Here is a 25,913-nt window from a genome sequence, read left to right on the forward strand (position 1 = left end):
CTGGTATTTTTCTTGCTCGTGTGTTACAGGAAGAAAGATCTAATTGAAGCCACATAACCGAGCAATTTAGAATTGAGGAGTAACTGAAAGCTCTTTTTAATCCATACTTAAACACTAATAATAGACTTTCAAAGGCTCAAGGAAATAACAGAGTCAAAACCCTTTTTCAGTCATCTTAAATTAAAGCTTAGCAAATTTCATGAGGGATTCTAAAAAATATTATTATTATTTAAAAAATAATAATAGACCTTCAAAGACTCAAAGAAGTAATAGACTCAAAATCCTTTTCCAGTCATCTTCAATTAAGCTTAGCAAATTTCCTATGAGGGCATATTTCTTCTTATTATTTTTTTAACCAAAGGAGACCTAAAGAGACTTTTGAAAATACTTGTTAATTATTGTAAGGAAGCTCGCCTGTCACTCAGGGTTTCTGGAACAGGGACCAGAGGAGCTGGGCTTCTCAAATGTTCAGGCACACACAAACCACCTAGCGGTCTTATTTAGATGTGCAGGTTCTGACGCAGAAGATGGATTCTGGACTGTAATGCTGATGCCTCTGATGGTCACATGCTGACCTGGAGTCACAGGCATGGCTGTGTTTATTTCGCTGCCCCTTGGAATCATTCCCCTCTGCTCTGCTTCACTGCTGACTTCTGTGTGCACGAGGTTAAGCCCCACTCAGTAAACGCAGCCTCAACTGGATGTGGGCTCGAGTCAGTCTCATTTTTTGGTAATTACTAAATATAAAGATATACCTTCCAGATGTGAGCTCCTGTCCTCAGAAATTCTTGAAGATTTCTAAATCCTTCTGCGGCACAGGCGCGGCTGTGTCCCAGTCATTCTCAGGGTAAGTTTCGAAGTTGGAAGTGTCGCCGTCGCCAGCTATCTTGGGCACGATGGGAGGCTGTGAGACATGGCCAAAGCACAAAGGCATGGTTACAAAGGAACGGGACGCTTGGATGCTGCACACACCCCTTTATTTTAGGTCACCGTACCTAAAAATGAAAATGATTTGCAAAACACTAAAGCTGTCTTCCCTTCGTTTATGAACGCGGCAATCTTTGAATTAAAATATTGTGAATGAGGCTGCGTGTGGGGACTCACACCTGTAATCCCAACACTTTAAGAAGGTGAGGCGGGAGGGTCGCTTGAGCCTCAGAAGTTTGAGACCAGCCTGGGAAACACAGGGAGTCCCCTGTCTCTACAAAAAATACAATTAGCCGGGTGTGGTGCTGTGTGCCTGCAGTCTCAGCTACTCAGTAGGCTGAGGTGGGAGGACTGCTTGAGGCCAGGAGGTCGATACTCCAAGTGAGCCATGATTACACCACTGCATTCCAGCCTGAATGACAGAGTGAGATCCTGTCTCAAAATATATACATATATAGTATTAAGTAAGCTATGGTACAGTCATGTGATGGAATACAATGCAGTTTTTTTTTAAATGAGGAAGCTGGCTAGGCGCAGTGGCTCATGCCTGTAATCCCAGCACTTTGGGAGGCCAAGGTGGGCGGATCACCTGAGGTCAGGAGTTCGAGACCAGCCTGGCCCATGGAGAAACCCTGTCTCTACCGAAAATACAAAAATTAGCCGGGCATAGTGGTGGGTGCCTGTAATCCCAGCTACTTGGGAGGCTGAGGCAGGAGAATCGCTTGAACCTGGGAGGCGGAGGTTGCAGTGAGCCGAGATGGCACCACTGAACTCCAGCCTGGGCAACGGAGCAAGACTTCGTCTCAAAAAAAAAAAAAAAAATGAGGAAGCTAGCCAGGTATGTAGACAGGTCTCCAGATTATACAGTCAAGTGCAAAAAGCAAGACTATAATAATGTACATACTACGCTACTCTAGATTTGTATAAATGAGTGGCAAAAGTAAGAATGCATGTATCCATGTGGGTTTTTATTAGCACAAAGAAACTCTAGAAGGATACACAGAAAAACTTAATTAAAGGATAATTACCTACAGGTGGCTTGGAGGGGGTAAGAGGGAGACTTGGCAATATATGTGTTTTAATATTGACTTGATTTTTGACCAATGTGGCTAGATAAAACGTATTCAAATTGTTTTTTTAATGCAATTTAATACAATAAAGTATTCGAAAAGGTAAAACTTTGAACAAAATGATGCACCAGCCCAGGCCCAGTGGCTGACGCCTGTAATCCCAGCACTTTGGGAGGCCGAGGAGAGTGGATCATTTGAGGTCATGAGTTCGAAACCAGCCTGGCCAACATAGTGAAACCCCATCTCTTCTAAAAATACAAAAAAAAATTAGCTGGATGTGGTGGCACACACCTGTAATCCCAGCTCCTTGGGAGGCTGAGGCAGAAGAATCACTTGAATCCAAGAGGTGGAGGTTGCAGTGAGTTGAGACCACTCCACTGCACTACACCCTGAGCCTGAGTGACAAAGTGAGACTCCATCTCAAAAAAAAAAAAAAGAAGAAGCGTATCATCCCAGGCTCCAGCTGCAGAAACTCTGGTCTGAGCTGAGGACAGGGAATAAGCACTTCTAAGCATTCTCCATTCTTTTGACTCTGAAGTGCAAAGGTGAAAACACTACCACTGAGCACTCCCATCAGTAACATATGCAGTTCAGAGTGTTCACAAAAGCCAAGATACGGAATCAACCTAAGTGTCCACCAACGGATGAATGGATAAAGAAAGTGTGGTCCATACACACAATGAAAAACTATTCGCAATAAAATGGAATGAAATCCTGTCATTTACAGCACCAGGAATGGAATGGCAGAACATCATGTTCAGTAAACTAAGCCAGGCCGGGTGCAGTGGCTCATGCCTGTAATCCCAGCACTTTGAGAGACCAAGGCTGGTGGATCACTTGAGGTTAGGAGATTGAGACCAGCCTGGCCAACATGGTGAAACCCCGTCTCTAGTAAAAATACCAAAATTAGCTGGGTGTCTGTAATCCCAGCTACTCAGGAGGCTGAGGCATGAGAATTGCTTGTAGCCAGGAGGTGGAGGCTGCAGTGAGCAAGATCGTGCCACTGCACTCCAGCCTGGGCAACAGAGCAAGACGCTGTCTCAAAAAATAAATAATAAATAATAAACTAAGCCAGATGCAGAATGAGAAACACAGCATGTTCCCACTCATATGTGGGAGCTAAAAAAATTGATGTCATGAAGGTTGAGAGTAGAATGATAGTTACCAGAGGGTGGGAAGTGTGTATGGGTAGGGGATGAAGGGGAGATGAAGAAATATTGTATAAACATAATGTTAGATAAAAGGAATAAGTTCCAGTGTTTGATAGCATAGTTGGGTGGCCAGAGTTAACAATATATTGTATATTTCAGAATAGCTAGAAGATTTGCAATATTCCCAACCCATAAAAATGATAAATGTTTGAGCTGATGGATACCCTGATTACTCTCAGTTGATCATTACACATTCTATGCGTGCATCAAAATATAACATGTACCTCCATAAATATGTACATGTGATAGTTATACTGCTTAGCAGCGGTGTAACCTTCCACACACGGCTTAACTTCTCTGAGCACAGTCTCCTCATTTATAAAATGGACAAGTATTATACATTGAAAAAAATGCCAGATTTTTTTTTTTTTTTTTTTTTTTTTTGAGACAGGGTCTGGCTCTGTCGCCCAGGCTGGAGTGCAGTGGCGTAATCTTGGCTCACTGCAAGCTCCGCCTCCTGGTATCAAGCAATTCTTGTGCCTCAGCCTCCCAAGTAGCTGGTACCACAAGCGTATGCCACCACGCCCGGCTAATTTTTGTATTTTTTGTAGACACGGGATTTCACCATATTGCCCAGGCTAGTCTCAAACTCCTGGGTTCCAGTGATCTGCCTGAGTTGGCCTCTCAAAGTACTGGAATTATAGGCGTGAGTCACAGCACCCAGCCAAAAAGCCAGATGTTTAAAAATAGGCAGTTTGGCCAGAAACGTTCCAAAGAATATTCTCCATGTAATACACCACCATCACTGAACGATGACCATGGTGCTAGACACTTGCTTATCTCTGTAATCCTGTTCACCGCTTTCCACTACAGAGGAGGGAGTGGGGTTTAGCAGTCACAGAGCTAGTCAGGAATCAGGCCAGGTCTCCTAAAATCTGCTTCAAAATCTGGGATAAGTGTCCATCCAGGGATGAATGGACAAAGAACATGTGGTATATGACTGGGTGTGGTGGCTCCTGCCTTTGTGGGAGCTAGGTAGATGGTTAGCACTAAGACACTCATAGAGTGGGGAACTTGGCTTATGAACGGTTTTAGACAAATAGTTGTATTATATAAATTAATTACAGGTCAGCCATCAATAAAGAAGTCCCAGGATTCAGAGGCAGTCCCTGTTAATGGGAGAGCTCGGGCATACTGAGTCACCCACTGATATGTGTTGTACCTTCAGTTTTCTCTGCGGAACAGCTTCCCAGTCCACGGAGCGGAACCACCGATGACGTTTCACATCATTAGCCCCGTTCTTCAAAAGAAACAACACGTGTCGTCAGTATACAGAATTTTGACAGGGCAGGAAAGAAAAATACCCCAAATCATCTCTACATTATTTTAGTATTGAAACACACGGAACAAGTTTGCTGCATTTTGGAGAACTGTGCCTGGAGGGTGAGCTGCTAGGAAAACCTGCAAGCAAAGCTGTTAGTGTTTTGTTTGCCCTTTTTTGTTGCAGAAACAAATCCAGTCATTCTGCTCCTGTGCGATGCATTTGCATTCCGGACCAAAGACGAAAAAGGTAAATACGATTCCATCTCTTGACATAAAACTGGACACCCAGTAATTTCTCAGTTTGTCTCCTGTTTTCATCTTGGCAAACTTACTCAGTATTTTACAGACATAGAAACCAGGGTTCACTGAATGATGTTAATTTGCTCAGTAGGACCCAGCAAGTAAATAACAAGACTGGGAACTCAAACCAAGGATGTCCAATTTAAGAGACCTTAGGAACGACATTGCATGGCCTGGGAATTAACAACAGGCATTCAAGGCGGCCTGCTTCATGCTCAAGGGTAGCACCAGGCATCGGCTGGCTCACACTGCGGCCATCAGGACCTCTGAAATCCCTCCCAAGTGCTCATCCGTAAACCTCACTCTGCTTCCTTTTTTTATACTTGTAGTGACGTTGTTATCAATTAAATGTGGGACAGCAGAAGAAATAAACGTAGGTTCCACGAAACAGAAGCCAGTACGTCTGAATTTAACACGTCTATCAGTTAGCATTTCTGTAGTTTTAAATTTCTTATCCTTAAAGAGGAATACGTCCACGACCATATCTTCAAAAGGAAACAGTAATGTGAATTTTTTCTATTGTTTTCCCATCCAGTTGTTTTGACAACTTTTTCTTTTTCTTATTGCAAAACAGGTATTTTTGATCTATAGCTAAGTCAGGCAACAAATAATAGATGTTGAGTTTTACCTTCAGCAATGTTGTGAATAAGAATAAATAAGAGTGCTGTGAATAAAATAAGAGAATAAAATAAAATAAATTTTATCCATCAGATAAAATTCTAATTTGGATACTAAAGGATGTGTGTGTCTGTATATACTCACATGCATACATAGTAATATATACACACACATACATATATACACACATATATTGATAAATACACATACTTCTATACATACGCATGTTAATATATACACATACTTATACACATACACACATTAATATATACACACATATACACATACTTAGATACATACACACGTTAATACATACATACTTATACACATACACGTTAATATATACACACATATATTTATATATACACATACTTATATACATACACATGTTAATATATACACATATATACATACTTATACACATACACATGTTAATATATACACATATATTATATATGTACACACATATACATATGTACTTTACACATTTTATATGTAGAGTATAAACTATATGTATATACTGAGATTCACATTAGTATCCAAACTAGTGTGTGTGTTTGTGTGTGTGTGTGTGTGTGTTATATAAAGTGTGTGTGAGGGGGTGGGAGCAGTGGCTCACGTTTATATTCCAGCACTTTGGGAGGCCGAGGCAGGAGGGCTGCTTGAACCCAGGAGTTTGAGACTAACCTGGGCAACAAAGTAAGACCTGGTCTCTACAAAAAAATATAAAAATTGGCCAGCCGTGGTGGTGCGTGCATGTAGTCCCAGCTACTCAGGAGGCGGAGATGGGAGGATCACTTGAGTCCAGGAGGTCAAGGCTGCAGTGAGCTGTGGTCGCACCACTGCACTCCAGCCTGCATGACAGAGCAAGACCCTGTCTTGAAAAAATAAAAATAAAAAAAGTGTGTGTGTGGGTGTGTATCTACAGTCATGAGCCTCAAAATGATGCTTCAGTCAACAATGGATGACATATACAGTGGTGCTCCCGTAAGATTATAATGATCTTAAAAACTCCTATCCCCTAGTGACGTCATGGCCATTGTAACCATAGGACAATGCATCCCTCCTGTTACACTGCCAGGCGTATAACAGTCTAACACGTACGTTATCTACAGCATCTAATACTCGGTAATGATAATAAATGACTATGTCCCTGGTTTATCTATTTACTATACTCTATGTTTTTTTGGGGGGGGAGGGCGGGCAATGGACAGAGTTTCACTCTGTCATCCAGGCTGGAGGGCAGTGGCACCATCTTGGCTCACTGCAACCTCCACCTTGCTCTGTCTGAAAAACAAAAAAAAAAAAAGAGAGAGAGAAAGAGAAATAAGCCAGGTAGAGAGAGACAAATACCACCTAATCTCACTTATATGGGAAATCTAAAAAAGTTGAACTCATAGAAGCAGAGAGTAGAATGGTGGATACCAGGGGCTGGGAAGGGGCTGAGATGGGAAGTCATTGGTCAAAAGAGACAAAGTGAGAGACACAGGAGGAACAAGTTCAGTCGGTCGCTTGCACAGCTCGGTGACTATAACTCATGATGTATTCTCAAGAATCTCTAGAAGAGTAGATCTTGCTGGGTGCAGTGGCTCTTGCCTGTAATCCTAGCACTTTGTGAGGCCAAGGTGCATGGATCCCGTGAGCTCAGGAGCTCGAGACCAGCCTGGGCAACACATCAAGACCCCATCTCTTAAAAACAATTTTTTTCAAAGAGTAGATCTTAAGTGTTCTCACCACAAATAAATGGTAATTATGTGAGGTAATGCATATGTTAATGAACTCAATGGACCATTCCACAATGGGTACATATTTCAAAACTTCATGTTGTACATGCTAAATAATACCATTTTCATGTGTTCATTTTAAAAAAAATAAAATAAAGTCAGTGTTTTCTTGAGTCTCTTTCAGTTTATCTCCATATCAGGAGAATTAACTAGACTTTAAGACCTAGCTTGGGAGTTTGTGAGCTTTTCCCCAATTCCTTTGATTGGGAAACTTGTTTTTCCCCCCTTGGAAGGTACCTATGATGGTCACTACGCCATTCCCAGCAGATTCTAGATATGGGTCATCTGTAATTCCCTGCAGTCCTGGCAAGAGACCCAGCTCTTTTCTAAATGGCTGTGGCATTAACACAGGACCCATCCAATCTTATGAAGAGCCGTGGCACAGATGAGTCCACACCGTGCAACCTGGCTGGACAGGCTCCTTGGAGACCTGAAGGTATCGGCCCCTGTCTACAAATAATGTAAAGGACAGAAGTTTGACTACAGTTACAGGGTAAACAATGTCCCTCAAAAAGACATGTGCACATCCTATCCCCCAATGCCTTGAATATCACTTTATTTGGAAATAGGGTCTTTGCAGATGTAACTAAATTAAGGTTCTTGAGATGACATCATCCTGGAGTAGGGTGGGCCCTAAATCCAGTGGCAGGTGTCCTCATAAGAGACAGAAGAGGAGACACAAACACAGAGGAGAAGGCCTTGTGAAAATGGAGGTGGAGACTGCAGTGATGTGGCCACAAGCCCAGGGATGCCTGGAGCCCCCAGGAGCTGGGAGAGGCAGGAAGGATCCCCCTCAGAACCTCTAGCAGGAAGTAGACACAATTATCACACATTGGGCAGTGGCCCCCAAAATATATGCCCATGTCCTGACTCCCAGTACCTGGGAATGGAACCCTACATGCAAATAGCGTCTTTGTAAATGTAATTAAGGGAAGGCTCTTGAGAAGAGATAATCCTGCATTAGGATGACCCTAAACCCAATGACAGGCATCCTTCTGAGAGACAGGAGACACAGACACAGAGAAGGCCACGTGAACAAGGACAGAGACTGGAGTGATGCGGCCAGAAGCCCAGGGATGCCTGGAGCCTCCAGGGGCTGGGAGAGGCAAGAATGATCCTCCCCTAGAGCCTCTGGAGGCCTGAGACACCTTGATCTCAGACTCCTCGTCTCCAGGATGGGGAGAGCAGAAATTCCTGTTGTTTAAGCCCCTAGTTTGTGGTCAGTTCTTATGGCAGCCACTGGAGACTCCTAAACTACACAGAGGGCCCCAAGAGAGCCAAGTGGTTCAAGCCTCACACCCTGGTGTACTGTGTCTCTCCAGACTGGAATTTATAGGGTCAAGACGGATATGGAAGTTCCTCCATGTAGAAGTCCCTCCGAGGTTGTCCAGAGCTAGAAATGGCCAACAAAAAGTCCATGAATTCTGTCAAATTCAGGGATGCCAAAACACACATATAAGGTATCATACTACTTATGCAAGAGTCTGTTTGTCAATTATGTACTTGCCTCCACACAAAAAGTTTGTGGAAATCGTACCTGCTGCACAACTTTTAAAATCATCACCTGCGCACATAAAACACATACTCCCAGGTCCATGACAGAAGCATTCCCAAAAGCCAAAAGGTGGAAACAGCCCAGAGGTCCATCCATAGATGAACGGATGAACAAAACAAGGTCCGCCCACACAATCGAATACTATGCGCTCAGGAAAAGGAAGGAAGCTCTGACACAGGCTACAGGCTGGATGAACCTTGAAGACATCATGCTCAGAGAAAGAAGCCAGAGGCAAAAGCTTACATTTTGTACAATTCCATTTTTAGCAGGGCCATTTTTAGCAGAGCCCAGAATACCGAACCCTACAGAGAAAGTCAGTAGATTAGTGGCTGCTTAGGGTAGGGGTCCCCAACCCCTGGGCCACAAACTGGTAGTGGTCCACGGCCTATGAGGAACCAAAATGGGCCACACAGCAGGAGGTGAGCAGCAGGCAGGTGAGCGAAGCTTCACCTGTACTGACAGCTGCTCCCCATGGCTGGCATTAACACCTGAGCTCCGCCTCCTGTCACATCAGTGGTGGCATTAGATTCTCATAGGAGCACACACCCTGTTGTGAACTGCGCAAGTAAGGGATTTAGGTTGTGTGGTCTGTAGAAAAATTGTCTTCCACAAAACTGGCCCCTGGTGCCAAAAAGGTTGGGGACCGCTGGCTTAGGGCAAGAGAGGATGAAAGAATAGCACAGTGATAACTGAAGGGTGCAGGGTTTCTTTTTTTGAGCTGATGAAGATGTTCTAAGATTAACCACGGGGGTGGCTGTACATAATCGGGTGTATACTAAAAGCCACCGAATCGCACATTTTAGATGGCTAAATGGCATGGCGTGTGAATTCACTCTCCGTAAAGCTGTTTAAAAAATAAAATAAATAAGTAAACAAAATAATGAGTAATAACTTATACATTGTTATTGCTCTATTAACCTTGCTGGAGGGGACGGGAGATACGGTGTAGACCCAGTTTGACGTTGTGGGCCCAGAAACCCAGATTTGATAGATCTTTCTTGGCAGTTTCAAGTAAAATTTAAAAAAATACATAAAACACCAGATTTGAAATTTGGGCAGTGATTAAATATGACCGCTAAGCCTTGGTTTATATCTGCACATGCCAATGTGGGTGTTAGATGGCAGACACGCACATCGGGTACCACTGAACACCTGCGGGATCAAATACTGACCTTCATGTTCCCTAATCGCCTTGTTCTGTCAACCACGAGCAGTTTCTTAATGAGGTCTCTATGTTGGGGGAGGAGACAAAAAAGACAGTACACAGGTTATACATCAACATCAGCAAATGCAGCATGGCAACAGAGATAAGATCTATCTGACATGAGGACCGCAGTTCAATTTCCACTTTGGCAAAACACTTTCTAGTGCTTATTTCCTACCATCACCGGCTCTTAAATAACCTATGCGAGGCTGGGTTGCCCCATGCAAGGCTGAAGCTAAGGGAAGGGGGTTGATTACATCTTTGTAAAGAAAATACACCTTTGAGTAGAAAAGGGTGAAATTTATATGTGCCTGCGGGGAGGATCCAGACACTTACATGCCTGTCAGGCTGTCCCTGCAAAACAGAAGACATCTGCTTTCACCAACATCAAGCTGCCCTGGGCGTCTGCTTATTGATGGGATTCCTGTTTCAAAAGGCTGGCTTTCCCATAAGCACACACATTAGGATGAGTCTCCTAAGTCTGCTTCTTCACTTGGAATCTTCCTTTTAAATAACAGACCATGTCAGAAGTACAGCAGGTGGGGAGGTTGGGCACACTGGCTCACACCTGTAATCCCAGCACTTTGGGGAGGCCGAGGCGGGTGGATCACTTGATGTGAGGAGTTGGAGGCCAGCCTGGCCAACATGGTGAAACCCCATCTCTACAAAAAAAAAAAAAAAAAAAAAAAAATCGCTGGGCATGCTGGCACACAACTGTGGTCCCAGCTACTTGGGAGGCTGAGGCAGAAGAACCGCTTGAACCCAGAAGGCGAAGGTTGCAGTGAGCTGAGACTGAGCCACTGCACTCCAGTCTGGGTGACAGAGGTAGACTGAGTCTCAAAAAAAAATAAAAACAAACAACAACAACAACAACAAAAAACAGCAAGCTGGTTCAATTAGGATGGGTAGTTGGAGATGATGTTGAAGACTTCCAGATTAGGTGAGTTCTAAAAGATGCATATTTATGGAAGTAGAAATGATCATGTGTGTCTGTGTGTACACATACAATACACAGAGTATATTATGTATAATAATATACATAATATGATATAATAATATAATATATTGAAGTCCTCCAAAACAATCCAATACCCATGACCCCGGTGTAAGCGTCTAGGCTTTCCCGGCATAAACTATGCCCCAAGGTAAGTAGCACGAACTTGGACTGGGCCACTCCCACCCGGCATAAACTATGCCCCAAGGTAAGTAGCACGAACTTGGACTGGGCCACTCCCAGGTTCTGTGACGGACTGTGGAGACTCTGACAAGCCAGGTGACGTCCTAGGGTCAGACTCCACCATCTAGATTGTGAATCTCGCCAGTGCTGTCTGATCGGAAATTTTACAGTTTCCTGCCACCACGCTTTCTGAATTAGGATGGGATGCTTGTCAGACTTCACCGCTTCTCTGCCTCAAAGTAAAACTCAGACACCATCTGTCCGCCCACCTAAGGCTAGGATTATTGTATCCATCCTGTAAGGCTGAAAAGCTTTGAGCAGGGTGGGGAATATAAAAATCACCCCAAAGTTAGAAAACTTTTCACTACTTAGTGAGTTTCTCCATTATTTTGACATGCTCCCCTCTGCCAAAAAAAAATCAAGGTTATCAAACACTATACTCCCAAAACATTCCCAAATAAATGTGGGGCTTCGTCCCCCATGTGATGTACACCACTGCCTGCCCCCTTACCACACATACTTAAACTTAAAGCTCACTGCAGTGCAATTCTAAGACAGGTTTATTTATGCTTTTATATTTTAGATAAACCTCTGTTTTCTTAGAATCCCAGTCCAATCAGCTTTAAGTGTGTACGCTAATGGGGCAGGCAGTGGTGTAAATCATAGGGGGAAAAAAAGCCCTATGTTTATTTCAGAATGTTTTGGTGATCACCTGATAAATTTCAATGTGTGTGTGTGTGTGTGTGTGTGTGTGTGTGTGTGTGTCATGTAAGAAAACAAAGTGCTTGATGACCTTGAATTTTTTTTTAAATTTTTTTGGTGTTTGGCATGTAAGAAAATGAAGATTTATTTAAAATACAGGACAGTGGCTTGTAATCCCAGCTATGCAGGGGGCTGAAGTGGGAAGACCACTTGAGACCAAGAGTTCGAGACCAGCATGGGCAACATACTAAGACCCCCATTTCTACAAAAAATCAAAACATTGGCCAGGCATGGTGGTGCATGCCTGTAGCACCAGTTACTCGGGAGGCTGAGGTGGGAGCATCATTCGAGCCCAGGATGTCGAGGCTGCAGTGAGCTATGATTGTGCCACTGCACTCCAGCCTGGGTGACAGAGCAAGACACCCATCTCTTTAAAAGAAAAAGTAAAATACCAAAGCAAACTCTTATAAAGCAGTCTAGAAAGTAAAGAGTATGGATGACAAGGGGCCCCTGAAGACGCAAAGCCCTATAAAGGAACAACAGAAGTGTCCACAGCTGTAGATGGGTCCCTTGACCCCGGGATAAGTGACACATCTGCCGGCACTCTTTTGATGCACTGTAGCCAAAATTCTACATTTTATTTACGATCCTGGCACCAGCTGGCTCCTCTCAGATGCAGGTACTTTCAGGTGTTGTAAAAAACACCGGCAGATAATACCTCTACTGAATTGGCAACAAGTCCCAAAGCTTTGTTTTGGTGTTTTGTTTTAAATGATATTTATTTCTATAAGGAATGTCAATCCTGATGTGCCATTTGCCCAGGCGACATGTTTACCTGGTCAAATGATAAAAGTTGCAGGAACCAACATATGACTTTAAAAAGCTGAGAATCAAAATTCTAGCATCATGGACAACCAGGGACAGTGATTTGGATAAGAAAATGCATGATTAAGGCCAGGTGCAGTGGTTCACGCCTGTAATCCCAACACTTGGGGAGGACAAGGCAGGAGGATCAGTTGAGCCCAGGAGTTCAAAAGCAGCCTAGGTAATGCAGCAAGATCCCCATACCCATCTCTACCAAAAACAGGAAAGATATGAGTCATTGAGGTCTTGCTTCTCAGCCAATTTGATAAGATTTAACAAATAATGGGAACAAGTCAACTATCAGTTCACTTCTATCTATCACTGTTTCTGCTCTTGCTGGACCCACACTGGGTATGTAAAGAAACAGGGGCACTGTGGGGAACAATGGAAGGGGCTGGGAGCTGCATAAAGAGAGGCATGTTAGATCAGACAGTACCAAGATGGTCACTGCTCTCAAAGAAGATAAACTAGGAGAGAAAGGACAGGTGGCAAGAGACCAGACTTTGATTACGCTTCTGGTTTGTTCTATTTCTGCAATTCCTTTTTTTGTTGTTGTTTCCACAGAACATTGGAACCCCCCCTCCATATATATATATATATATAATTATATTTTTTAATTTTAATTTTTTTTTCTTTTTTTGACACAGGGTTTCACTCTTTCATCCAGTCTGGAGTGCAGTGGTGCAATCATAGGTCACTGCAGCCTCGACTTCCTGGGCTCAAGCAGTCCTCCCATCTCAGCCTCCCTAGTAGCTGGGACTACAGGCACTTGCTATGATGCCCAACTAATTTTTTAATTTTTTGTAGACATGGGGTCTTGCTACATTGTCCAGGCTGGCCTCAAACTATTGGATTGGCCCCAAGCAATCCCCCCACCTCCGGCTCCTGAAGTGCTGGGATTACCGGCATGAGCACCTCACCTGGCCAAACTCGATCATAGAAGTGCTTTGCCATCCACTTGATATAATGTCACTCAACTCAGATGGGATTTGGGGCCTGAGGGAGAGGTTCTATATAATCCTTTCTAACTCCTTCCAGAGCAGTCGGCTTCTGAGGTGCTCTTTCCCCTGACACCTCCCTGTCTTACCATTCACTGGACAGGGTGTCCCTTCTAGGCGACTCATTGTTAAGCGGAGCCTCGTTTTCTTGCTAAAGTCTTTTAAAGCCTGCCTCTTAGTGTGTCAAACACAACACACGCTCAAGCCAATAAAACATGACCTTATCTTCTGTTCAGACTAAGAACCTCTGGTCAGGATGGGGTGCATTCACCACCAAGAAATTCAACTGAACGTAGCCAGTGGCCCCATAAGGGGCATATTCAAAACAACCTGCTCCATCGCCCTGAAATAAGTCTTCTCTGAACTGAACTTCCACCGGCTCATAAGAAAATAGACCATGGAAAAGAAAAGTTGAATTCTCAACTAGATGCATTTAGCTCTAGTTTGTGCCCGGGGGGCTGGTGCACCCATCAACTCATCTGAAAAATACAGTGAAACAAACAGAAATCAGTGCTTATTACAGTAAAAATGGCTACCAGGTGACCAGATTGGGTAAGGTAGCCAGAAAACCAAAAGCATTCTTTTTTTTTGAGACAGAATCTTGCTCTGTCACCCAGGCTGGAATGTAGTGGCGCGATCTCAGCTCACTGCAACCTCCGCCTCCTGGGTTCAAGCGATTCCGCTGTCTCAGCCTCCCAAGTAGCTGAGACTACAGGCGCCCACCACCACACCCGGCTAATTTTTTGTATTTTCAGTAGAGACGAGGTTTCACCGTGTTTCCCAGGATGGTCTCGATCTCCTGACCTCGTGTTCCACCCACCTCGACCTCCCAAAGTGCTGGGATTACAGGCGTGAGCCACCACGCCCAGCCGCGTTCTTATATTTAAGAAAATAATATATTTTTTCCCTACTGCCACGACCTTTATAAAACGTGCATCCAAAGTTGCCAATGTCCAGCAACTGTAAATATTCTTGAAGCAACATGCTCAGAACTGAAAATGCTGATGTTAAAAAGGACTTAGAGGTTGAGCGTAATTTAAGCAGGAGAGAGGATAAAACTCTGCTAAATCCATCAACAGTTCTGCAAGCCACAGAACTAGGAGGATTCTTCTTGTCAAACTGCAAAACTGCTCTCTTATAAAATACAATGAAACTCGTTCATTGGCTCATTTTAAATACAACATATCACCAAAAGAACAAAGTACGGCCAAGACTCATTAAAATGTGAAGCTATCATTAAAGTAGAAAACTTAAAATCTTTTTTTCTTGTGGAAAAGACAACTGTCCAAAATAGTTTATGCGCAGCACATTTAATAACGCAATATGGTATCCTGCTGAGTGCGTGTTTTCACGGTGATTTTAGACACTTGAAAAATAAACACACCTCATGACGAGGCAAACGGTTTACTTACTTTACATGGAAATCCAAATGTCTGGGGAAATCTATTTTGCCTGCAAGAATTTTCTGATAAATGCCAAACGGGTTGTCATCAAAAAACGGTGGAAACCTGTTAGAGAAACAAACGTATTTTTAGTGTGGAGTAAGCATGGAAAAAAATCCCTGCTTTGTAATGATAGCTATTTCTGCTTAACACAGGCAGCAGATAATTTATTTCACATGCTCTTCCCCGCACATTGAAGTTGTCACGATGTGAAAGCACGTGACAGTCAGATGGATCTAAGAGGCAAGGCACTGGGTGCCACAGCCCGACGCAGGGGAAGCTCCCTTGGAGAGAATATAAAGACCATTTGAGAGGCATCTGCTGAGCAGAAGGCAACTCCTTTGAGCATCTTATTCAGAGGGGCCACCAGCCCATTCCTTAACTGCGCACTAAACACTGGACAGAAATGCTCTCTCATGTTTACCGGGGTGAATCCACCACCATGACCAAGCATAGAACTCAAATGTCTCAAAAGCGAAAAGATAAGCACTCCAATTAAAAAATGGACAGGTGGTCTTCACAGGCATTTCTCAAAAGAAGACATGGAAAAAGGCCAACAGGTACATGAAAAAAATGCTCAACGTCACTAATCATCAGGGAAATGCAAATCAAAACCTCAATGAGGTGTCAACCATCTCAACCCAGTTAAGATGGCTATTATCAAAAAGACACTGTAATCCCAGCACTTTGGGAGGCCGAGGTGGGTGGATAACCTGAGGTCAGGAGTTTGAGAACAGTCTGGCCGACATGGTGAAACCCCATCGCTACTAAAAATACAAAAATTAGCCAGGCGTGGTGGCACGCGTCTGTAATCCCAGCTACTTGGGAGGCTGAGGCAGGAGAATCACTTGAACCCGGAAGGTGGAGGTTGCAGTGAGCCGAGATCATGCCATTGCACTCCAGCCTGGGAAACAAGAGTGAAACTCCGTCTCAAAAAAAATTTTAAAAAAAGACACATACACACAAAAATAACAAATGCTGGTGAGGATGTGGAGAAAAGGGAACTCTTTTTTTTTTTTTTTTTTTTTTTTTGAGACAGGATCTTGCTCTCTCTCCCAGGCTGGAGTGCAGCGCTGCAATCTCAGCTCACTGCAACCTCTGCCTCCCAGGCTCAAGCAATCAACCTGCCTCAGCCTTCCAAGTAGCTGGGATCACAGGCACCTGCCACCATGCCAGCTAATTTTTGTATTTTTTTTGTAGAGCGGGGGTTTCACCATGTTGCCTAGGCTGGTCTTGAAGTCCTGGGCTCAAGCGATCCACCCAGCTTGGTCTCTCAAAGTGCCAGGATTACCAGCGTGAGCCACTGTGCCTGGCCAAAAGGGAACTCTTACGCAATGTTGGTGGGAATGTAAACTAGTAGAGCTACCATAGAGAAGAGTATGGAAGTTCCTCAAAAAACTAGAAATAGAACTCCCATGTGACCCAGCCATCACATTACTAGGTATGTGTTCAAAGGAAAGGAAGTCATGATACTGGAGAGACATCGGCACACCCATGTTTACTGCAGCACTATTCACAACAGCCAAGATAGGGAATCAGCGTAGGTGTCCGTCAACAGATGAGCAGATAGGTAAAGAAAAGGTGGTATCTACACACAGTAGAATACTATTCAGCCATGAAAAAGAATACAATCCTCTGATTGGCAGCAACACGGAGGAAACTGGAGGACATTATGTTAGGTGAAATAAGCCAGGAAAAGAACATTAAATGGCACTTGTGCTTACTCATACACGAAAGCTAAAAAAAAGCTGATCTCCTGAAAGGATAAAGAAGAACAGAGGATACTAGACGCTGGGAAGGGAAGAAGTGAGAGATAGGGAGAGGTTTGCTAAAGGATACAAAATTACAAGCAGATAGGAGGAATATGTTCCAGTGTTCTATAGTCTTGTAGGGTGAGTATAATTAGCAATAACATGTAGTACAGTTTCAAATACATAGAAGATATTGAATGTTCCTAACACAAAGAAATGGTAAATAATTGAAATGGATATGCTAATTACCCTGATCTGATTACTCCATTCTTTGTATCAAAGCATCACTGTCTACCCCACGAATATGTACAATTATTATGTGTCAATTTAAAAAATAAAATAAGCCTGGGAAATATGGCAAAACCCCATCTTACAAAAAAAAATTAGCTGAGTGTGGTGGTGCATATGTGTGGTCCCAGCTACTTGGGAGGCTGAGGGGGGAAGATCGCTTGACCACAGGAGGTCAAGGCTGCAGTGAGCTGTGATCACACCACCACACTCCAGCCTGGGTGACAGAGTGAGACCTTGTCTCAAAATACAATAAAATATAAAATAGGCCGGATGCTGTGGCTGATGCCTGCAATCCCAACACTTTAAGAGGCTGAGGCAGGCAGGTCACTTTAGGTCAGGAGTTCCAGACCAGCCTGGCCAACATGGTGAAACCCGTCTCTACTAAAAATACAAAAATCAGCTGGGCATGGTCGCCGGTGCTTGTAATCTCAGCTACTCAGGAGGCTGGGCCAGGAGAATGGCTTGAACCTGAGAGGCAGAGGTTGCAGTGAACTGAGATCGCGCCACTGCACTCCAGCCTGGGTGACAGCGCGAGATGGAGTACATAAATGAAATGAAATATAAAATCATTGTTAAAATAAAGTTTACAGTGGTGAATACGCCACTATGGCCAAGAACAGGACACCTTTCTCAAGGCTTCCCACAGCACAAGCAATACCTGATTCTGTCCAGCCCAGTACTGAGCCGGCTCGCACGGCACTATAAGGCACCGTCAATAAACTGCAAGGGAATGTCAGTGAACTACTTTTTTTTTGAGACAGGGTCTTGCTCTGTTGCCCCCAGGCTGGAGTACTGCATGCAGCGTGATCCTGGCTCAGTGCACTCAGCCTTCACCTCCAGGGGTCAAGCTATGCTCCTACTTCAGCCTCCTGAGCAGCTGGGGCTACAGGTCTGCACCACCACGCCAGGGTTTTTTGTTTGTTTGTTTGTTTGTTTTTAATTTTTGGTAGAGACGAGGTCTCACTATGTTGCCCAGGCTGGTCTCAAACTCTTGGGCTCAAGTGATCCTCCCACTTCAGCCTTCCAAAGTAATGGGACTACAGATGGGAGCCACCACACCCATCACTGAATTTCTTTATATTCCTCATTCATGGAACAGTATGTGGCACACAACAGGTGCTCAATAAATGTGTATAGGCCAAATGAAAGAGCCTGAGATATCATATTTTTCTTTTGTTTTGAGACAGGGTTTGACTCTGTCACCCAGGCTGGAGTGCAGTGGTGCAATCATAGCTCACTGTAGCCTTGACCTCCCCCAGGAGACCATCCTCCCACCTCAGGCTCCCATGTAGCGGGGACCACAGGTGTGTGCCACCACGCCTGGCTAATTTTTTGACTTTCTATAGGGATGCGGTCTCACTATGTGACTGCTTTTAAGGTGCAGGAGCAGAGTCTGTACTTGTAACTGAGACTGGGTGGTCTGCAAAGCTGACCAAAGCTCTTTGCCCCAAGAAAACCATTTCTTGACCCCTGGAGGCCAGGAAAAAGACAGAAATACATGCAAATACAGCCTTGAAAATAGTGGTGCATGTGTAAAAACAAGATTGTCATACTATGCTTTGTTGACTGTAGTAAAAAGATTACAGTCCTGCTACAGAAACCAACAGACTTTACTAATATCTAGAAATGTTTAAAATATGTGAAATAAACTAAAAAATATATATACTTAAAACCGCAAAGACCAAGATAAATCCAAGAACATCTAGAAGTCAACTGTATTAGTCCATTTTCAGTCTGCTATAAAGAACTACCTGAGACTGGGTAATTTATAAAGAAAAGAGATTTAGGCTAGGCGCGGTGGCTCATGCCTGTAATCCCAACACTTTGGGAGGCCAAGGTGGGCGGATCATGAGGTCAAGGAGATCGAGACCATCCTGGCTAACACAGTGAAACCCTGTCTCTACTAAAAATACAAAAAATTAACCAGGCGTGGTGGCAGAAGCCTGTAGTCCCAGACACTCGGGAGGCTGAGGCAGGAGAATGGCGTGAACCCGGGAGGCGGAGCTTGCAGTGAGCTGAGATCGCGCCACTGCACTCCAGCCCGGGCGACAGAGCAAGACTCTGTCTCAAAAAAAAAAAGAAAGAAAAGAAAAGAAAAGAGATTGAGTTGACTCACAGTTCCGCATGGCTGGGGAGGCCTCAGGAAACTTACGATCATGGCGGAAGGCGAAGGGGAAGCAAGGCACATTTACATGGTGGCAGATGAGTGACAGCGAGCAAAGGGGGAAGTACTACACTTTAAAATCATCAGATCTCCTGAGAACTCTATCATGAGACAGTACTAGGGCAATGTTGCTAAACTGTCAGAAACCACCCCCATGATCCAACCACCTCTCACCAGGTCCCGCCTCCAACACTGGGGATTACATTTAAACATGAGATTTGGGTGGGGACACAAAGCCAAACCATTTCATCAACCAGTAAGTGTATACTAGACACTTACATGTCCATGGCACAAGTTGTACTTCTGAGATTTTCTCATATTGACCAGGACAGAGACTCATATTGGCTCAAAGTCGTGTTTTCCATTTAGCTTCTTTTGACTTAAGATATTCTAATTCAGGCATGCTAGCAACGGAAATACCTTATAAAATGGAGCTTTCAAATGACACCCTCATTGATTATCAGAAATGTCCATGAGCAAAAATAATTCTCCTGTAGATTCCAAATCACTTCCTGACCTTCACAAAATTCAGTGGAGTGGGTGGAATGAGAGGTCCCCAAAAAGACACATCCATGATCTTGCCCCAACAACCTGTGAACGGGACCTTATTGGGAAACAGGGTCTTTGCAGATAGAATTAAGGAGCTTCAGATGAGATCATCCTGGAATAGGGTAGGCCCAAATCCAATGACAGGTATCCTCATAAGGGACTCAAGAGGAGGCACACACACAGAGGAGAAGGCCACATGGGGGCAGAGGCAGAGACAGCAGTGATGTGGCCACAAGCCCAGGGACGCCTGGAGCCCCCAGGAGCTGGGAGAGGCAGGGAGGATCCTCCTCTAGAGCCTCCAGAGGGAACTGGATCCATCTGTAGTGGATTGAACTGTGGCCCTCAGAAAGATCTGTCCACGTCCTAATGCCCAGACCTGGAATGAGACCTTATTCGGCAATAGGGTCTTTGCAGATGAGTTAATTGAAGGATCTTGAGATGAGATCATCCTGGATTAGGGTGGCCCTAAATCCAATGACAGGTGTCCTTCCTTCTAAGAGACTGAAGAGGAGACAGAGACACAGAGGAGAAGGCCCCATGAAGGTGGAGGCAGAGACTGGAGTGATGCGGCCACAAGCCCAGGGATGCCTGGAGCCCCCAGGAACTGGGAGAGGCAGAAAGGATCCTTCCCTGGAGCGCAGTCCTGAGACACTTTGATCTCAAACTTCTGGTCTCCAGGACTAAGAGAGGATAAAATTCTCTTGTTTAAACCTTCCAGTCTGTGGTAGTTTCTAACAGCAGTGTCAGGACATTCATACGTAGAACTACACACATGAACTGTCCAATACACTGCAGTGAAGAAAAGTTCAAAGAAAAACAAAGAGGAGAAATATGAAGTACAAAAATGGAAATCAATGGGAGAGGTGACAGAGAAGTGGGGGTGGGTTACATGAGGAAATGAAAATTACCAGAGAAAGGTAAATGATTAGGTGTGTGCGACGCGGCCCTAACACAGCATTTCTTCCTTCTTAAATAACACTTCAGTTGCTTGTTTTGCACTTTAGCACGAAGGTGAGTTTTCCAATAGGGTAACTCTTTGGACCGCTGGTTCTGGAGTTACGAGCCACCACAATGTACTGAAAAACCACCCAGGCCAGGCTGGGAAGCAGAGCTCTGAGTAGGGACACTCATCCGATCTGTGCCAACCCTGCCGCCTCAGACGTTAACAACCTCCTGAGCCCGTCCTCCCTCACCTGCCCGCAGCATTCTCTGCAACAGTAGTTGGGGGAGTTGTATTCCTGTTTCTCTCTGGGTTTGCGTGGCGACCCTGCCTGAATACATTCAGCTGTGTGACTTGATCGGGGAAATGCACAAATACAGGAATGGAGCATTAAACTCCAGGAGGAAATGTGTCATACATACCTAAAAACATCTATGGAGAATATTAAACAAAGTGCTCTTGGACAGTAGACATTACATAAGATCATGAGAAAGGTATTAATAAGCGGAAAAAAATAAGTAATAAGTGAGCACTAACTGATGATCTTGCCTGAAAGAAAAAGCAGAGACAGTGTGTGTGTGTGTCTGAGAAAGAGCACTCCCCTGGACGCCTGGGCAGTGCCCTCTGAAACCCTCAAATTTCTGTCTCTAAACATACACACTGCTTCCAATTCTTACCAAGTGGAGAACAAATTCTCTTTATATGGCATTTGGCATTATTAAGCAAGTTAAATTGATCTGTGGTGACAGCTATACTTGCAAGGACAATCTGCTAATCAGCATGAATGCAAGCTCGAGATTTTCACCTGAAAAATTCATGCCCAGGCTAGGCACAGTGGCTCATGCCTGTCATCCCAGCATTTGGGGAGGCCAACGTGGGAGGAATGCTTGAACCCAGGAGTTCAAGACCAGCCTGGACAACACAGTGAGACCTCGTCTCTACAAAAAATTTAAAAATTATCTGGACGTGCTGGTGTGTGCCTGTGTTCCCAGCTACAGCCTCTGTAGTCCCAGGAGACTGAGGCAGGAGGATCGCTTGAGCCCAGGAGGTCGAGGCTTCAGTAAGCTATGACTGCAACACTGCATTCCAATCTGGACACAGAACAAGACCCTATCTCAAAAGAAAAAAAAAAGAAACGCTCATGCAGTGGCTCACGGCTGTCATCCCAGCACTTTGGGAGGCCGAGGCAGGTGGATCACTTGAGCCTAGGAATTTGAAATTAGCCTGGGTAACATAGCAAGACCCTATCTCTACAAAAAATTTTTTAAAAATTAGCCAGGTACAGTGACGTGTGCCTGTCATCCCAGCTACTCAGGAGGTGGAGGTGGGGGGTTTGCTTGAGCCCAGGAGGTCCAGGCTGCAGTGAGCTGTGACTGCACCACTGCACTCCTGACTGCGCAACAGAGCAAAACTGTCTGCAAAAACAAAAAAAGAAAAATGAAAAAAATTCACGCCAATTGTGCCACTAGCTCTATCATTTGCCAGTAAAATTTGAATGTAACCATTCCGCCTATCTACATCTTCCAGTAAAGTGGATGGTGCAGGCAGAGATACCCTGGGCGCTGTGAGCTGATGTTCTCCGTCCTACTCAGCTGGAAAAACACCCTCCTAAACTATCAGCTGACACACTACCTGCCCCAGTTCTGAAGACTGGGGCTGGCCTTGGAAGACAGGTGCTTTGGAAATGCATTCAAGAAAAGGAAGGCAGAGGGTTTCAGAGAAAAGAAGAAACTCGTCACCAGAATTTCACTAGAATTTCTCCCCACCTTGACTTCTTCCTCTAAAATCCTTGTCCCGATACCTTCAGACTAAAAAGTAAAATTTAGGCCAGGCGTGGTGGCTCACGCCTGTAATCCCAGCACTTTGTGAGGCTGAGGCAGGTGAATCACTCGAGGTCAGGAGTTTGAGAGCAGGCTGGCCAACATGGTGAAACCCCATCTGTACTAAAAATACAAAAATTAGCCAGGCACGGTGGCGTGCACCTGTCACCCCAGCTACTCGGCAGGCTGAGGCAGGAGAATTGCTTGAACCCAGGAGGCAGAGGTTGCAGTGAGCCGAGATCGCCCCACTACACTCCAGCCTGGGTGACAGAGCAAGGGTCCCTCTAAAGAAAAAAATAATAATAACTAATAAATAAATGTAAAATCTGTGCTCCTCAGACAAACCAGGGTGGCTGAGGTGGGAGATGAGAAAGGGGAACTTGAGGGCCAGAGAAAGCGGAAGGAGCAAGCACTGGGGCGTGTGAGGGTTGGGGCAGAGTGGAGGGTGAAAATACAGCCCCGGGCACGTTGACTTGGGCATCACAGCAGTGGCTCTCAAAGTGGAGTCCCAGGGTGGCTTCCCGACCTCAATTTAGGGATGGGTGAGGTCATTTTTCTGACTCCAGTTGAGAATAGGGATGAATTTTCTTCCTATGCCTCAACTAAACAACGTGCTACGCAGCACAGTAGACAGGCTGCAGACAAAGGGAGGAGAGGCCAGCAGCCCTTGTGAAAGCTGGACACTAAAGAGATTCGCAAAACCCAGAAAATACGGCCAACCTCCTCACGAATGTTTTCTCTCTTTTTAGAGACAGGGTCTCTCTGTCGCCCAGGCTGGAGTGCAGTGATGAGACCACAGCTCACTGCAGCTTTGACCTCCCAGCCTCAGTGATCCTCCCGCCTCAGCCTCCCAAAGTACTGGGACCACGTGCGTGCACCGTCATGCTCGGCTAATTGGTTTATTTATTTCATTTTATTTTTTGTAGAAATGGGGTCTCACTATGTTGCCCAGGCTGGCCTCCAACTCCTGGGCTCAAGTGATCCTCCCACCTCAGCCTCCTGAAGTGCTAGGATTACAGGCGTGAGCCACCATGCCCAGCCTGAATGGTTTTAATTCTAGAAAGTGTGGTTACACATTTTTTTCATTTAAAAATGCCATTTATGTTCTCCTCTGATTATTACTTAACTTCTCATATATATTATTTATGTATTCTGTTTATTCATATTTCAGTCTCTACTTTAATTTCAAGTGTAGTCAGCGTGGACAGCTGTAACACACAGAAACGAAAGTTCTGTGGGTTGTTAATAACTTTGAGCTGTGTGTTGAAGGGTTCCCGAGGCCAACATGTTTGAGAACCACTGCACAATGCCTAATGCTCCCCGTGGAAGAGGCTCCACTGCAGACAGATTCCACCTTCTCTAGCATCTTCTGCACCCTGTCTGCTATGCTGTATTGTCTTAGTTGACACCTATGAAGAAAATTCATCACTATTCAGATGTGTCGTTGGAAAAATGATCTCACTCATCTGCTAAGACACACTTCAGGAACCCCATAGTCCTCTGGGATGCCACTTTGAGAATCACTGCTGTCATAACTAAGACAAGATGGCCCGGGGGCTTTCTCTTACCCTGCACTCTGCTGTATGTCTTGTGTGTCCCTGTGTTTTGTTCTTGATGCCTTAGCTGATTTTTTTTTTGTTTTTTTTTTTCTGAGACAGTGTCTTGCTCTGTTACCCAAGCTGATGTGCACTGGTGCAATCTCAGCTCACTGCAGCCTCGACTTCCTGGGCTGAAGCAATCCTCCCACCTCAGCCTCCCGAGTAGCTGGGACTACAGGGACATACAACCACACCCAGCTCCTTTTATTTTTATTTTTTGTAGAGATGGGGTCCCACTATGTTGCCCAGGCTGGTCTTGAACTCTTGGGCTTAAGCAATTCTTCTGTCTCAGCCTCCCAAAGTGCTGGGATGACAGGCATGAGCCACCACGTCCAGCCTTTACCTGACTCTTGAGTTAAACTCTCTGGGAGAATAAAAACACAGAAATGGATGAGGAAAGAGAATAGGATGGAAGAAATCGGAGCTGAGCTTGGGTCCTTGGAAACTGCATGAGTGATTTTGTTCCAGAATGTGCCACACAATTTTCATCTGACCTAAACGTGTCTCATTCCATGAAAATAAAATCTGCATCATGATATGATCTCCTTCCTAATCACATGCCGGATTTTACCAAATAGATGGTTTTCCCTGTGCTTAGTGGAAGATTGAGATAATCACTTAAAGCAATAACAGACAAGGCACAGCCTCACTTCATCCTGCTAACAGTGGGAATCCAGCAAATGGAGCTGCGACAGGAAAGGTGCAGACACGGGCTGCGAAGGGAGCAGGAGGACTCTGACTGCAGGCCGGCTCCACTTGTATGTGCAGCAAGGCCCTTCCTCCAGCCACCAGAAGTTTCTGGGTTCAAGGAGGTGAGGAGAGCAGTTTGGGAGCACTGCTCTCAGAGGCAGTCAACACATACAAAATGTAGATGGTTTCAGAGCTGCTAATCAGTAGAAAGAAAACAGATGGGCTGGTCGGACAGGGCATGGCCCAGGAGAACAGGGGAGGCCCCAGAGGGCTGTGGGAGCAGGTGACAGGTGAGCCTGCAGCATGTGCAGTGGAAGAGAAAGGGCCAGCCCTGGCAGGGTGGGGTGGCTCACGCCTGTAATCCCAGCACTTTGGGAGGCCGAGGCAGGTGGATCACTTGAGGTCAGGAGTTTGAGGCCAGCCTGGCCAATATGGTGAAACCCCCTCTCTACTAAAAATACAAAAATTAGCTGGGCGTGGTGGCGCACACCTGTAATCCCAGCTACTCAGGAGGCTGACGAAGGAGAATTGCTTGAACCTGGGAAGCAGAGGTTGCAGTGAGCCAAGATTTGCGCCACTGCAGTCCAGCCTGGGTGACAGAGCGAGACAAGAAAGCAGAGGTTACAGTGAGCCAAGATTGTGCCATTGCACTCCGGCCTGGGTGACAGAGCAAGGTGGAACAGAAAGGAAAGGAAGAAGGAAAGGAAACGAAAGGAAAGGAAAAAGGAAAAAGGGGAAAGGGGAAAGGAAGACGGAAAGGGAAAAGGAAAAGGAAGAAGGAAAGGAAGAAGGGAAGGAAGAAGGGAAGAGAGAAGGGAAGGGAGTAAGGAGAGAGGGAGAGAGGAAGGAAGGAGAGAGGGAGGGAGGAAGGAAAGGAAAGGGAAGGAAAGGAAAGGGAAAAAGAAAAGAAGGAAGGAGGAAGGAAGCCAGCCTTTGGGCAGGGGGACAGGTCAGGCTTCCTGGCATGTTTAAAAACCAGTGGGAAGACAAGGAGG

At 45.0% G+C, this 25,913-nt stretch overlaps 1 protein-coding gene across 8 annotated transcripts in view; it reads right to left on the reverse strand.

Moving 5' to 3' along the window:
* Positions 1–25,913, reverse strand: part of LOC100434648 (cAMP-dependent protein kinase catalytic subunit PRKX) — a 107,456-nt gene that overhangs the window by 6,943 nt on the left and 74,600 nt on the right. For all 8 annotated transcript variants that reach the window (XR_008517999.2, XR_008518000.2, XM_054544294.2 and 5 more), the window contains 4 exons: positions 15,086–15,181; positions 9,901–9,958; positions 4,371–4,448; positions 756–904 (listed from right to left, as the gene is read on the reverse strand). Coding sequence is in view for 6 of the 8 variants with exons in the window: in XM_054544294.2 (XP_054400269.1) it covers positions 779–904; positions 4,371–4,448; positions 9,901–9,958; positions 15,086–15,181 (358 nt within the window). In the remaining 2 variants the exon portion in view is untranslated. The remainder of the gene's footprint in view (positions 1–755; positions 905–4,370; positions 4,449–9,900; positions 9,959–15,085; positions 15,182–25,913) is intronic.

Source organism: Pongo abelii, chromosome X (assembly GCF_028885655.2).
Source record: "Pongo abelii isolate AG06213 chromosome X, NHGRI_mPonAbe1-v2.0_pri, whole genome shotgun sequence".
NCBI classification, from domain to species: domain Eukaryota; kingdom Metazoa; phylum Chordata; class Mammalia; order Primates; family Hominidae; genus Pongo; species Pongo abelii.